General features: G+C 49.2%; 6 protein-coding genes across 6 annotated transcripts; 2 read left to right on the top strand and 4 right to left on the bottom strand.

Annotated features, from left to right (window-relative positions):
- Window positions 1-395: 395 nt before the first annotated feature.
- On the top strand, window positions 396-1,588 carry pex19 (putative peroxisomal membrane protein receptor Pex19; the record flags this gene model as incomplete). Its single annotated transcript, XM_040805612.1, has 3 exons — window positions 396-501; window positions 587-1,440; window positions 1,493-1,588. Coding segments are annotated over 3 exons (1,056 nt in total), but the record flags the coding sequence as incomplete, so codon positions are not given.
- Window positions 1,589-1,984: 396 nt separating this feature from the next.
- Window positions 1,985-4,407, bottom strand: ASPVEDRAFT_51644 (uncharacterized protein; the record flags this gene model as incomplete). Its single annotated transcript, XM_040814507.1, has 6 exons — window positions 1,985-2,202; window positions 2,276-2,916; window positions 3,094-3,176; window positions 3,314-3,622; window positions 4,028-4,081; window positions 4,276-4,407. The coding sequence occupies 6 exons, from the start codon at window positions 4,405-4,407 to the stop codon at window positions 1,985-1,987; spliced, it is 1,437 nt and encodes a 478-aa protein (XP_040666226.1).
- An 829-nt stretch (window positions 4,408-5,236) lies between these two features.
- midA (putative cell wall protein) lies at window positions 5,237-6,031 on the bottom strand (the record flags this gene model as incomplete). The annotated part of the gene is made up of 1 exon (XM_040814508.1): window positions 5,237-6,031. One exon carries the CDS (start codon window positions 6,029-6,031, stop codon window positions 5,237-5,239), a length of 795 nt encoding a protein of 264 aa, XP_040666227.1.
- A 2,234-nt stretch (window positions 6,032-8,265) lies between these two features.
- Window positions 8,266-8,705, bottom strand: ASPVEDRAFT_82033 (uncharacterized protein; the record flags this gene model as incomplete). Its single annotated transcript, XM_040817125.1, has 4 exons — window positions 8,266-8,348; window positions 8,406-8,520; window positions 8,580-8,597; window positions 8,670-8,705. 4 exons carry the CDS (start codon window positions 8,703-8,705, stop codon window positions 8,266-8,268), a joined length of 252 nt encoding a protein of 83 aa, XP_040666228.1.
- A 74-nt stretch (window positions 8,706-8,779) lies between these two features.
- ptpB (tyrosine protein phosphatase PTP1) lies at window positions 8,780-11,382 on the top strand (the record flags this gene model as incomplete). Its single annotated transcript, XM_040809989.1, has 5 exons — window positions 8,780-8,893; window positions 9,211-9,216; window positions 9,414-10,140; window positions 10,221-10,486; window positions 10,540-11,382. The coding sequence occupies 5 exons, from the start codon at window positions 8,780-8,782 to the stop codon at window positions 11,380-11,382; spliced, it is 1,956 nt and encodes a 651-aa protein (XP_040666229.1).
- A 1,045-nt stretch (window positions 11,383-12,427) lies between these two features.
- Window positions 12,428-13,195, bottom strand: ASPVEDRAFT_128535 (VanZ family protein; the record flags this gene model as incomplete). Its single annotated transcript, XM_040806560.1, has 2 exons — window positions 12,428-13,044; window positions 13,171-13,195. 2 exons carry the CDS (start codon window positions 13,193-13,195, stop codon window positions 12,428-12,430), a joined length of 642 nt encoding a protein of 213 aa, XP_040666230.1.
- Between the last annotated feature and the right edge of the window lie 135 nt (window positions 13,196-13,330).

A 13,330-nucleotide genomic window follows, 5' to 3' on the forward strand; every position in this document is an offset into this window, starting at 1 on the left:
AGGCAAGATGCTTAAATTGAAGGCGACTACGGTATGTCATTGCTTGCAACCGCGGCTGTCGGTGTCGGTTTTCCCCGCCAAATCCACAGCCGATTCACATGAAATAATGCTCTCGACACAATCAGCGTCCTCAACAAGCTCAAGCTGCCTCACACTCCTGCTATTCCTCTCTTCTCCCTAACTAGCATATTATTATCGTCGGGCTTACTTTTGTCTGTGCTTGTGATTCGTCGTTCGCGCGTTCAGCTTCGCCGTTTCTTTTCCGTTCTCGCATCATGGCATCTTCATCTGCATCGCCTGCCACCGCGGGCGACTCACAAACCCCCCTTGAACAGACACCTCAACAAACAAGCACGACGCCGCAGACCGAGGAAAAGACCCAGGACACTGTACCTACACCCGTCTCTACAGAAACGCCGAAACCCGAGTCCACACAGCAACAGTCAAAGCAGTCGGCCAATGATGACTCGGACGATGAATCAGACTTTGACGAGTTGGACGGTGAGTTACCTGACAGAACACAATTAAATAATCAACAATTCTCTGTCAACAAATCTAACCAAATAACTAATATGATTATTCACAGAGGTTCTCGATGACTTCAAACCAAAAGCCCAAGCAGAGACCCCCGCACCGCAACCCCCCACCCCCAATGCCGCCGCTTCCTCCGGGACCCAAGACGTCGATGAGTTTGACTTCATGAGCCAACTTGAGAAGGACATGGCAAATATGATGGGCAAAGCAGCCCAACAGTCCGGCGCCTCGGACCAACAAGGCTTCGAAAACACCATTAACCAGGGCGCAGATGCTTTCACAAAGCAATTAGAGGATAGCGGGATCGCGCCCGGTGACTTCATCAAACAGCTTTTAGCGGATGTGATGGCGGAGGAGGAGGGCGAGAAGGGGAAGGAACAGGGACAGGGTCCGTCGTCATCTACAGGGGCCGCTGCTGCAGCGGCGGCGGCGGCGGCTGCAACAACAACGACAACAGATACAGCGAGTGAAGCCGGAGCGGGGCCCGAGTCATTCAATGATGCAATCCAGCGGACAATCAACCGGATGCAAGAATCGGGTGATAAGGCAACGGCGGCAGCGTCGGAAGACAACACGGACGATCTCATCGCGCAACTCCTCAAGGCCATGGAGGCAGGTGGCGACGGATCTGGCGGTGATGACGGCGATATCACAAAGATCTTCATGGGGATGATGGAGCAACTGTCTAACAAGGACATGCTATACGAGCCGATGAAGGAACTCGACACGAAATTTGGTCCTTGGATCCAAGATAATAAGGGCAAGGGGAAAGTTAGCCAGCCCGATATGGAGCGCTACGAGAATCAAGCGGAGTTAGTGAGGCAGATTGTGAAAAAGTTTGAAGAACCGGGATATACGGATGAAGATCCCAAGTGTCGCGAGTATGTGTGGGAGAAAATGCAGGCTGTATGTTCCTACCTATCCAAAATGCGGAGAACCGATGCTAACAACCGTTTAGATGCAAGCTGCCGGTAACCCACCAGACGAACTCGTCGCCAATCCTTGGATGGATGATCTCAAGGGTGGCGGTGTTCCTGACTGCCCGCAGCAATAATCTACCCAAGTTATCTATATAATGTCATACCCATCTCAAAACATCCGTCATAGCTCTACACTTTCTCTTCATATGAAGCTTCTACTCCACCTGGGATACCACATCATATGATACTCTGATATTCAAGTTAATTTGATTCCTGGCATCTTTGTACATATACATGCTGATACCCTTATTTACTTCACACATGCTTGCGTGCGCTATTCTCTCTGGAAGAAATCATTGGCCTGGAAAATCGCCATATGGATAGAGCGCAAGTATGTACTCAAACAATAGAATGTATCGAACAGACCCGTATACCCGACCGCTAGTGGTCCCTGAACGCCTCATGTATGCAGCCTTCCCTGAGCGCCGAGTATCCGCAAAACAAAACGTAGACAGACAATACAATACTTCTTAACTAGACATATCCATATCATCAGGAGTATTGCGGTCCACCAGGTCTATAAAAATATCATCGTATTCCTCGTCGCTGAATGACGAAGCTGCGTCATTTTGCTTCGGCACGTCTCCGCGTGGAGGGGGTGCAGCACTTTCCATCCGCTCAAGCAGCTCCATCTCCATGATGCGCTCTTGCTCGAGATACTCATCTAAAGCTTGGATTTCTGCTTCATCTGTTGGAACATGCTGTTAGTTGTACCCGTTTTGTGGCGTCACTCTGAACAAAAGATGGGGGGAAAAACCTACCACCATCTAAATATCTCCCCTCCCCCTCTGTCTCTTCGATCCCCAGCCCAAACTTAGACTGGATATCATCCGCTCTTCTCCTCATGTCCTCGACCCACTCCTTCTGCTCCGCAATATCCTCGAGGTAGGCTAACCGCTCTGCGCGCGCCTCAAACCGTCCACTTTCGCGGTCGTGCTTAACACGGTTGAGGAACGCGTTGCGCCGGACAGAGCGCGCATGCGGGGAGGTTGATGATGTGAAGGCGCGTTTTGTGGAGTGGGCATTGAGGGGGTTGGAAATTGTGGATGCGTAGCGAGTTGCATATGTTGGGGCTGGGGTTGGTGAGGTGGTGGCGTTAGTATCGGCATTGGCATTGGCGCTTCGGGAGCGAGAAAAGATATTTGCAGGTTCGGATTTATTGTGAGAGGGCGATGGCGAGGGCGTAAATGCAAATATTGACGTGGGAGCTTGGAACTGTGGTTGGTTCGTTGGTGGTGTGGTTTTGAGTGAAGAGGTTGCTCTGCGCGGGGAGAGCGGGGATGAACGAGCAGGTGTCCAGGGGTAGCTAAAGGGATTGGGGGCGTGTTGCTGCATTGGCGAGAGTGCAGCAAACATGGCGGTTAATAAGAATACTAAGTTGATTTGCCTTGTCTTTCGTTGACTTGTTGTAGGTGTCGCGGCGTTGAGACTCGACTAGTAATTCGCAGATGAGATGCGGCGAAAGTCGATAAAATCACCAGAATACGACGACAATTCAATACTTCGTTTCAGAAAATAGTCTCGTGCATGTAGTTGAGTTTCCTAGCCACGGTATTTAAAGGAGAAATAGAGTGATAACCCAGACCGCGACGATGTGGCTGGACTTAGTCTATACGGTGGAAGTCGCGTTTTGGGGAATGAGGACGCGCTGCCACGTGCACGCTAAACTATACTAGGATATATCTCATTCCTCAGGCCACAAGGTAGAGATCACACAATTAAAGTCAAAAGCGATCGATCAATCAAAGATCGCAGAGAAGATCAAACTCCGAATCGTAGGGAAGTATAGTCTGTGATACCAGAATTGGCCCAGCCTCTGATTCGTTTGGGATTGGCGTCGCCGTATCTGATTCCGTTGTGCCAGAGCTTGTTGCAACAGACTCTGCGGTGTTTGAGTCCGCTGTCTGAGACTCCGTTGTGTCTGAACCCGTTGACACTGAAGACCCTGTCTCTGAACTCTTTATCTCCGAGCTATCTGTGTCTGAACTCGCCGTGTACGACTCCGTTGAATCTGAGCTATCATCTGAGGCAGCAGTCATCGAGGCGTTTTCATCCTCCACAGCCGGTGGATCAGCTCGACAATCATCTACTCCCAAAAAGTTAGAATCCTGAGCTTAATAAATATTTTCTTATGGTGAGAGGAAACATACTTTGCTGACTCTGACAATCCTCAAGTGAGAACGACACTGAACTATCCGTGTTGGCAGCCTAGACATATATTCTATTAGCCGCCCTTCTTTGCTTCAGTTCAATCAAGGGAAATGCCACCTTTTGGCAAGAATCGAATTGAATATCGCAGCTTTTCGAAAGAAGACAGTTAGCTTGATCCCAAGCAGTTTATATTAGATCTGGTATGGTCGTGGAATGTATAGTATACCTTCTCTGGGCCGCAGATTCATAATCCGCCTGTTATCAAAGTCGCTCAGTAAGTATACTGGTTATAGTTCTACCTTCTCAGGTAGCAACCGTGTACTTCATAAAGGTGACAGGAGCTAACCGACTCAAGGACTTACAAATGAATTTCCGTCTACACTATAAGGCCTCTCCGAGTCTCCAGTTTTGGTAATCTACGAGACATATCAGCGTGGTGCCCACGACTCCAATTGGAGATTGCGATCACAAATAATGTAAACAAACTTACCGCTGGTATATCAATACCCAATGTTCCCGCCTAATTCAATGCGTTGTGATCAGCAACCATCCAGACCCACGGCTGTGCAGCGAAAGACACAGATGGGGGAGGTATCGTCTAGGTACATACGCGCCGGGCCAGATGTGAGTTTGACTTTGCGACATCATACACAATGCCCAGTGGATCGAATGCCAGCGCAAGGAACGTGGGCGCGATCCATAGGTGCGCAAGGAGGAACTTGAATATCGAAGGCGTCGTCATCGCTGCCGAGTTTGTGTTTCAGGCTTAAGTAAACGTGAAGTGGTTGACGGATTTGGATCATTGGCCAGGAGCGTTTGATGAGGGGTTCTTGAGCCGCTGTCGAGGGGCTCGGTCTGCAACTTGCGGCGACGAGTAGGAGCAGGAAGACGGTTTGAATGAATGACTTACGGCTCTTGCGTGGATGAACACGCGTGACGAACTATTCAATGGAAGGCTTTGCAGGGGGTAGAGAATCCTTCCGTGCCTGGAGCGGGGAACTTCCATCTTCTTGTTTCATGATTAGGACCCTGGTCTCCTGGGTGCTTATTATTAGCTACACCGTACAGAATCTTTGACGACTAAAGAAATCAGGTTCGATTGATCAGACAAGTGCTAGTATACTTCTGTTGAGATTAAATACATAGTGACTCAAATTGGTGAATATGCTATTCCGCCTGGGAATCAACAAGCCATGGCCTGCCAATGCAGACTGAGAATAAAGAAGTGAGACAGAAATTACAAAGCTCACACAATTTTTTAGAAGGTGAATGTGTTGAGAGGGGGAATCAAAGATGGTGACCAACCAAATGCTAGACAAAACCACAGTAAAGGAGCGTGTTTTAAGAAGGAACGACATGGTCTATGAGCGAAGGAGAAACTGCTAAAAAACGAGCAAAACAAAACGGAGAGAAGAAAAAAGAATCCAGCAATTCCTCGCCCCAAAGCGCCATATATTAACTGCGTCATAATCGTACAGACTTTATACAAGTCGTTGATATGTGGTATGAGAACCGAATAATCAGATATTTATGATGATAACCGTGGGCTATCGAGATTATCTCGGCTCACCTTAGAAGTTTGACGCAGCGTTAACGGGGCCGGGGTTGTGGTACTGGTCAAGCGTGGACCTGAATGGAGTGCCACCAGCCGCAGGGCTGGGGGCCTTTTCACGGACACCAGTGCCGACAGCAGTGCCACTCATAAGATCGGTAGCGTCGTCCTCTCCAGCAGCACGTCTCCGGGCGCGGATTCTCCAGACAACAACACCGATGGCACCGATCAAGATAGCACCACCGACACCTACGACAACACCAATGATGATCTTTTTCTGGTTTGAGTCAAGACCAGAGTCAGAATTGTCAGAAGAAGATCCGCTCAAGCCAGGAGACTCGGTAGCTTCACTGGCATCAGTGCTAGTAAATGTAGTAGGAACCGGGGTTCCATCAATGGTCTGTGTCGTTGTGATGGTGCTCACAGTAGGAGGTTTGGTTGTCGATGGCTCGCTATCGTCGGACGTGCTAGTTGTAGTGGTAGTTGGGTCGGTAGTTGTGTTGTCATCACCGGTTGAAGTTGGCTCATCCGTTGTCTGCGTAGGGTCTTCCGTCGTAGTGGTGGAAGTGTCTTCGTCTGTGGACGTTGGAGCTGGGGTCGATGTCGGCTCCTCGTCTGTGGACGTCGAAGTAGGGTCTTCAGTTTCGGTGGTCGATGAATCACTCTCCGTCTCCGTCGCTGATGTTTCGGTGGGCGTGGGCAGAGCGTCCGTGATATCTGACAACTCCGTGTCTGTGACTTGTGCACTTTGACCTGCTACCACAGCCACGAGGGACAGGGAGTAAAGGAAGAGCGGGAGAGCTGTGACGCGCATGGCGGGTTACTCAGATGTTTGCAACCGAAATTTCGAATCAGGGAGGATCGAACGACCGGGGAAGATGATGAAATATGATGGGGTTTGACAAAATGAATCGAGTCTCGTCTCTAAACACTGGTGGCGAGGAAACGGAGGATTAAAATGATGGTCGGCCTGAGGGGGATAGGAGGCGGGTAGGCAAGGGGTGCAGCGAGGTGTGCGTGTAACGAACGACAACTGCCTCGATGGACAACGTGGAGGCAATATCCAGGTGAAGAAGTTATTCAAACGATCGTAAGGAGGGTGCGATGGAAAAACGGGAGCGAAAGGATAAAAGGACGGCGTTAGAATGGGCGCGAGTGTCAGAGTCTTGGAGTCACGGAGACAACGCAAAGGGCGGAAAAAAGCCCTAGACCTCAACTGCGTTTAGTGGATGATTCGGGATCCTCAGCTAGAGTCTAAGTGGCCAGGTCCCGGCCTGAGACCCCCAGTTGGGAAATAATGTGCGCTGCATAAAAGTCCAAGACCGCACTAGACTCTTTCTGTGGGCACTTTTTATTGCTTTTTCTTGTCTCTTTGAATCCAAATTATGGGCCCGGTCGGCGACTAGTGCCGCACTAAGAGCCTTTGTGGCCATTCAGCACTCGTCGCGTGAGACATTCTCCTGACGACGGGGCAGTGTCTCGACATCCATGTTTGTCAGCTGTCAGAAAACACCATCCCAAGTCCGCGAGCGACTGGCGGCTACCAGCTTTGCTCTTGTCAGAGGCGCTGCGCAGTCGGCTTTATTGTTCTCAATCCTTCATTGTAACCTTGCCGATCAAATGTGAACGTTCCATCAAGAAATATTGCCCTTCTCAACAATCAAACCTGGAGGATCTAAGCAATGCCGCCCTCACAGTTCTGATACTATTTTAAGCAGTCACAGGACCGTGGATTCCTCTGCTCCGGTTAAGAGAGTGAGAGTCTGAAAGAAGGCACTCCCGAACTCTGATTCGCCCATCCGCTGCAACATTATCGAAGGCTCGCAAGCATTGTAAGCGCAGTGGCACCATCAGTCTCTGACCTTGCGTGGATCCATGGTCGAGATCTCGTAGGTTCTCCCGTAACCGAACTTGAACTCAGCTCGAATGAACGGCCCTGGAGGCTTGATCCCTGAAGCAAATATCAGCTCTTGCTGCGACGTGGCCTATAAAGTCAGGCGTCCAAAGTCCTACCAGGTTGCCTTCGTATTAAGGGGACCACCCCCAGATCCCTAATTGATCGGCGTGCCGTTGCAGCCAGACTTTTCGAACTCTTGAAACGCTAAAAGTAGAGCGGGTACGTTATTATTAGGTTACTATGTACTATCAGCTTCCAGGCCACGTTGTGCCATGTTCCGACGTGCATGTGGGCAGATCTTGAACATAATGCGATCGTTATTATTCATATCCGGCTACCATAAATACCCTATAACTTAGTAGTTGATAGTCTATCTTAAACTATTGATAATTGAATATCCTCCATCCGCCAACTCCCTGGTGTGTTGAAGTGAGACGTTGATCGGCAAACAAACACCCACTCAAACGTATCCTCGAACCACCTGAAAAAAAAATAAAATAAAAATAAAAATAAAAATAAATTGCGTGTTCCAAAATAGCCGCTCAAACGGAGTACAAGGACTCGGAGGAGCTTGTATACAGGTGTCAACCCCCTGTTATACGTTGGGAGCTTGGGAGTTAGGAAAATGAGCATGGGTCCCGGGAAGTCCGGAGTAGGGTTAGACAAGAACATAGACGTCCTATATGGAGTAAGATTCGACAGGACTGAGACATGCCGGGAAGCCGGGTGAGAGCGGTGAAGGACTGAAGGTACCCTCTTTCCGTCCCACTGTAAGGTCCATAGAACTATATACCGAGTTTCTTCCGTGATAGATGTTCGGAGCTCGAGTCCCGAAGCTCGTTGCGAATCGAGCGTATGCTAACAGCTTCCATCGTGTGGATAAGAGTCGTTGCATCTGTCGACGTATAACGAAGTAACCAAAGAAAGAACATTGAATGGCGGTTCTTCAAAACTCCGCTAAATATCACTGAGATGGTGAGTTTTTGAACCAGCCACCCTATCCATATCCATTCTTATTGTACGTCGCCAGGGTGTTGGGAGGGCTGAAAGAAAGAAGGAAAGGTAACTGCGAGCCTCATGTGAAGGCTGGGTATCACTAAGCAACAAGAGCGGTGTCGTTTATAGAATCCGAGGGCGCATAATAACGGATATCACTGGTCTTTTGGCGGCTTCTTTCCCTTGAATTGGTCTTTTAACTCCTCCTTGAAGTGTTTGAGAAACTGGCGGCTAGAGCCTAGATGAATCAGCACTTATCCGGTCCGTAATAACTCCCAAATTAACGCAAGCATACCGGTATTTTCTATATTAGTGCCGCCCATCTCTTGCGGCGGTGTGCCATGTCTCATCTGTTGAATTTTTCCATGCACCCTTCCCACCATGCGACGAAATGTTGGACTGGTCAGCAACTTGGGAAGGTGTTAGTACCAGGGTCGAAGATAAGGGTGGCGGATCAGGTTTCGCATACCCGAGTTGTTAACCAAATCTATGTTTAATACCTCGTCAGCCATGCTTAATCGAAGCGGATTTGCAGGTGTTGCTCGGGTTCTCCGCTTACCTCGAAGGAATGTAGGAGAAACCGATTAAAAACCATATTGGATAGTTGGTTATATTCGGCTCAAGTTATTAGCAACATGGATTAGGCCGGCTATAGTCTGATGAATGACGATGAGGCCAGGAGGCGTCTGCGAGCTTGGGTTAGAAGTCTGGGGTTCAAAGCGGCGGGAGGCTCAGCCTTACTGCCTTAAGTTAGTTAAGGTTGGAATGGGGATGACAAAGTCGGTTTGTCAGCAATGTCGGACCGGCACAATATCAATTCTGACCAATTATAATAAGCAGCTGTACAAGCCGTGAAGAAATTATGCACAAAATAACCCTGTTTGAGCGAACGCTCTATGAATGATGAACGCTCCCTCCGGTAGTGTACCTTACCTCTTGTTTGACTCTCGGAGAAATTGAGAAACTCAGTTTCAAGACAGCTTTACTCTATACATGCCTTCTACTTACTATATATTTCCTACATTATTGTTGAAGCGTTCGGTCTTCTTCAGGCTTGATTACATCACACTTAGTCTCCCAAAGTGATCACCCATCAATAGTTGGTGGTACGTACTGATGATCTTGATAATGATGATCATAAATGCGATAAAAATCTCGTTGAGAAAAAGCTCCGTGTTCATATTTCCTATTTTAAAGCCTTTTCCCCCAGCATCGTCTTCTTTGGTTTGGACCCTTTTCTCCTGTAGTGGATTCTAATTTTTATTATATTAATGCAAAGTTGCTCCTGAATTCGACTTTCCAGCATCTTCTGCCCTTCATTTTCTGCGTCAGAGACCTACCTTTGTTCTCATACCAATATTCCGTCGTGGGGTGTCGCGTGCTGCTTGGGAGAATTTTAAGCATAATTTTGCCGGTGCCACTTGCTACTATTCAATTATTACCTGCAGCGAACTCCTCCTTACTACCTCGTGCGCTCCGCGAACGTGCGCGATTTCCCCTCTACGAAACGCAAAATACCGACATAATCAAAACGAACAATCTGTCTGTATCTAATATTCCCGGGCGAACCAGAAATCTGGCCGAGCAAACTACGCCGAGAAGCAGCGCCCACAGCTGTCTTGATCTGTCGACGCTCCAGATATCATCCCTGTCACAACCCCCGAACGGCGCCGCTGTCGATCCGCCCGGCGCCTCGGAGGGGCAGACTTTCACAGCTCCAACATCCCGCTCTCCATCCCCCGATACACCCAGCTTCCGCAGCGACTCTCAAAAGCTTGTCTCGAAACGGAAGCGGGTCACCAAAAAGGCGCGCGGCGTCCTGGGTAAGGTTCGTGCCTTCCAAAGGATCGCTGCCGCCAAAATGGCACATCCCAACATTAAAATCGACACGAGCGTCCAGGCAACCAAGCGCTCACATCCGGACAACGAGGAAGGGGCTGAGATAATAGATGGACCGGAAGATGACAACCCTCAACTCGAAATGGCGGATAACGAACTCGTCCCGCCGTTCTTGCGGCAGTCGATCTTAGGTTGGTTCGCCCTCTGCTTCACGGGACATCGCTTTACCACCACGAAGTTCGCGAGGCTAATCGTTTACTTTTGCATCTAGATATCCATCATAAATTTGAAGAGCTAGAGTGGATGCAGCGGACTCGAATTCTGGAAGCGACCCAAGCTAATGATCCTTCACATCGTTGGGCGTTGGAGGCCGACCCCGAAGTCAAGGCTAGAAACAGATATGCGAACGTACAAGCGTGGGCTAATTCTCGCATACATCTTCGGGTTCCGGAAGGCGAATGTGATTTTATCAACGCATCGCCCATCTTGCTCAAAGACTCGGTCTCGCTGGAGCAGAGAAGATACATCGCTACGCAGGTAAATGGCAACCATGGTCTAACATCGAGAAAAGGCTGCTAAATATACCACAGGGACCCAGGCTGGATGACCTCTATCACTTCTGGCATATGGTTTTCCACGAGACTGATGATGTGGGGGTGATTGTTATGCTCACGCAGACGATGGAATCGGGTCGTGAGAAGTGCGCCCAATATTTCCCCGTCAGTTTTGAAGACCCGTCGATGCTCCTACGATGCGACAACAACGACCCTTTCGTGGATGGTGATGAAGATCAAACGGAGGATGAAGGCGTGTTTGGTCAAATCACTCTCCTGGAAAGCACATGGAACGCAGAGTGCCGTTCCGAGATTCGAAAACTTGAGCTTACATTGGGCTCCGAATCCAAGACTGTATGGCATTTTCTCTTTGCCGGTTGGGCGGACTATTCTAAACCCGTTGGCGAAGACCGCGATGCGCTTCTCCGGTTGATAGAATTGTCAGCGTCCAAGTCTTCTTCTCCACAGAATCCGCGAATTGTTCACTGCAGTGCTGGTGTTGGGAGGACGGGCACTTTTATCGCACTCGACCATCTCCTACAAGAACTCGAATCAGGCGAACTTCTAAAGGCCACTGATCAAGAAATAGACCCCGTATTCGAGGCGGTGAACCAACTTCGCGAACAACGAATGATGATGGTGTATAACGAGATGCAGTTGATTTTCATATACGAAGTCTTGCGAGAACAAGCTGACCTCATCCTGGAAAAGACTTATGGCATCAGTCGTCAGAAATCCGATACCAGGTCTGCCAAAATTGCCAAATTGTCCGACGAAGATACCTATCTGCCAGCCCCTAAACCTGAATTGGAGCCGACAGAGTACCACTCTGATACAGAAACCCCAGGGCAGCCTGAAAACGAGGAAACACAGTCTTAACTGCTTCCCGATGGTGGGCGTTGGCCTCACTCCTAAGCCACATCTAATGCCCCTGACGTATTCTACATCTTCTGCTTTTAATTTGTTATTATGACTAGCCATGAATTCCTAATTTGCATACGTTGCCCTGAGTTTATTGACTTTTTCCCCACACGACTTACTTTGCATGGTTCACTACCCTGTTCGAATACCTGTATCGCGATTGCACCCCTTCTTTGATGTTCTTTACTTTTGCGAATCCTGGATTAGATTCTTGCATGTCGTTTCTGTTAGCCCCTCCCCTGCGTTAGCCTTAGAATTGGTGTATCATACTTGGTGTCAATTTTAAGTTGGGCTGAGCGAGGTGGCCCCTCTCTCTATCTGTATAGTCCATGTACTTAGCCTGGTCCAGTTGATACAGTCCTTTGTGAAACCCTTGAAAGTCTAGGCACCAACGCGACAATACGCTGGCCATTTATGAGGGTGTTTTCTTTACCTTTCCAGCTCTCCCTAGGTGTCTTTGTTCAGCAGAAATTACTGATCAGGGTGGAATTTGGTTGGTCAAGGAAACCTGTGAGCTGTATGCTATATATGTAAACGAGGCTCAAGCCGAAGCCTCCGCCGTTTCAACTATATTATTATCGAATTGTACCAAGCAACTAATCTAGAATAAACACGATAAAGATATACAAGGAGAGGATGCAGAACTCGCAGCACAAACTCCTTTTGAGACCTATTTACCCGTTGCGAAATCATAGACACTCGACAAGGTAAATCAGGCCCAACTACACATAACAGCCAACAAGGCACACATAAGGACTCTGCAGCGAATTCTGGGAGTCAAGTTGATCAAGTCAAATCATAACAGGAGTAACATTTCTTCGTCGAGGAGGCTACGTAACGTGAGGAATGGTGGTTACGCTAGGCGCGTAACATTAGATCAGTCGTGAGGACGGAATACGAACGAGATGAGCTCAATCGTGACGTGAGAACGTCTTCTCCTTGGAGAAATTCCATACATGTCAAGATGAAGTGACTATGCTTAAAGGCCATGATGAAAGTTGACCTAGTCGCTTCTCTTGCCGCCTTCGACGGGCACTTTCTGGTCCTCCCCACCGGCCGAAGCAGCCGCATTTGGACGACTAGGGTCTTCGCCGTCCTCTGTGTCCCAAGTATCGACAGCGTTCTCATCCCAGTTATCGACCTCCTGCTCTAGATTCATAACGCCGGATTCTTGGGGTTCTAACCCTTCCTCGTCGCGATGGCCCGGGGTCATGCCCAGCTCGACATCGTCATCACCACCATCGCCCATAGACCCAAAGCGGGATTTGCGTCGTCGCTCTAGCATACGGCGATGATACCAGGTGCATAGGCCGATGGCGCCCAGACTTCCGACAATGTTGGCTAAGAGGTCGAACGGATCGAAGGAGCGACCATTCGGAAGGATACCTTGAACTATCTCGGACCCAACTCCCAGGGCAAGAGTACAGACGACGAGGGTTAGATGGAGTGTGCGTCGGCGGGTGGTGTCGGGAATCCAGTAGAAGATGAGGGAGAGCAGGAAGAAAGTGACGACATGGAGGACCTTGTCATTTGGCTGGAGCTGCGACGGCACAGACGAGGAGTCGCTGTGAGGAAGAAGGCCTATGTACGCCGATAAAATCAAGAGGAAGACGAAGGCACCTGTGCATGAGCAATGGTTAGCATGGCTGAAGCCTAACTTGTGCGATTGCAGCCACGAGAGCTTGTAGATACCGCGGTAGTACCGTATCGCTGGGATTGGAAAGGGCGCCTGGAGGAATTACATACCCGCGAAGGGATATCGGATACGCATGGTGAAATCAGACCAAGTGGTTGTCGCGGAGGACTATGATGACAGCTTGGGGCCGAAGGCTTGAAGCTCCAACGCCTGCCTGATGTTGGTTCACGTCATGTGCATTTATACAGGGTTGGATAACAATGCATGAAT

Source organism: Aspergillus versicolor (assembly GCF_001890125.1).
Source record: "Aspergillus versicolor CBS 583.65 unplaced genomic scaffold ASPVEscaffold_3, whole genome shotgun sequence".
NCBI classification, from domain to species: domain Eukaryota; kingdom Fungi; phylum Ascomycota; class Eurotiomycetes; order Eurotiales; family Aspergillaceae; genus Aspergillus; species Aspergillus versicolor.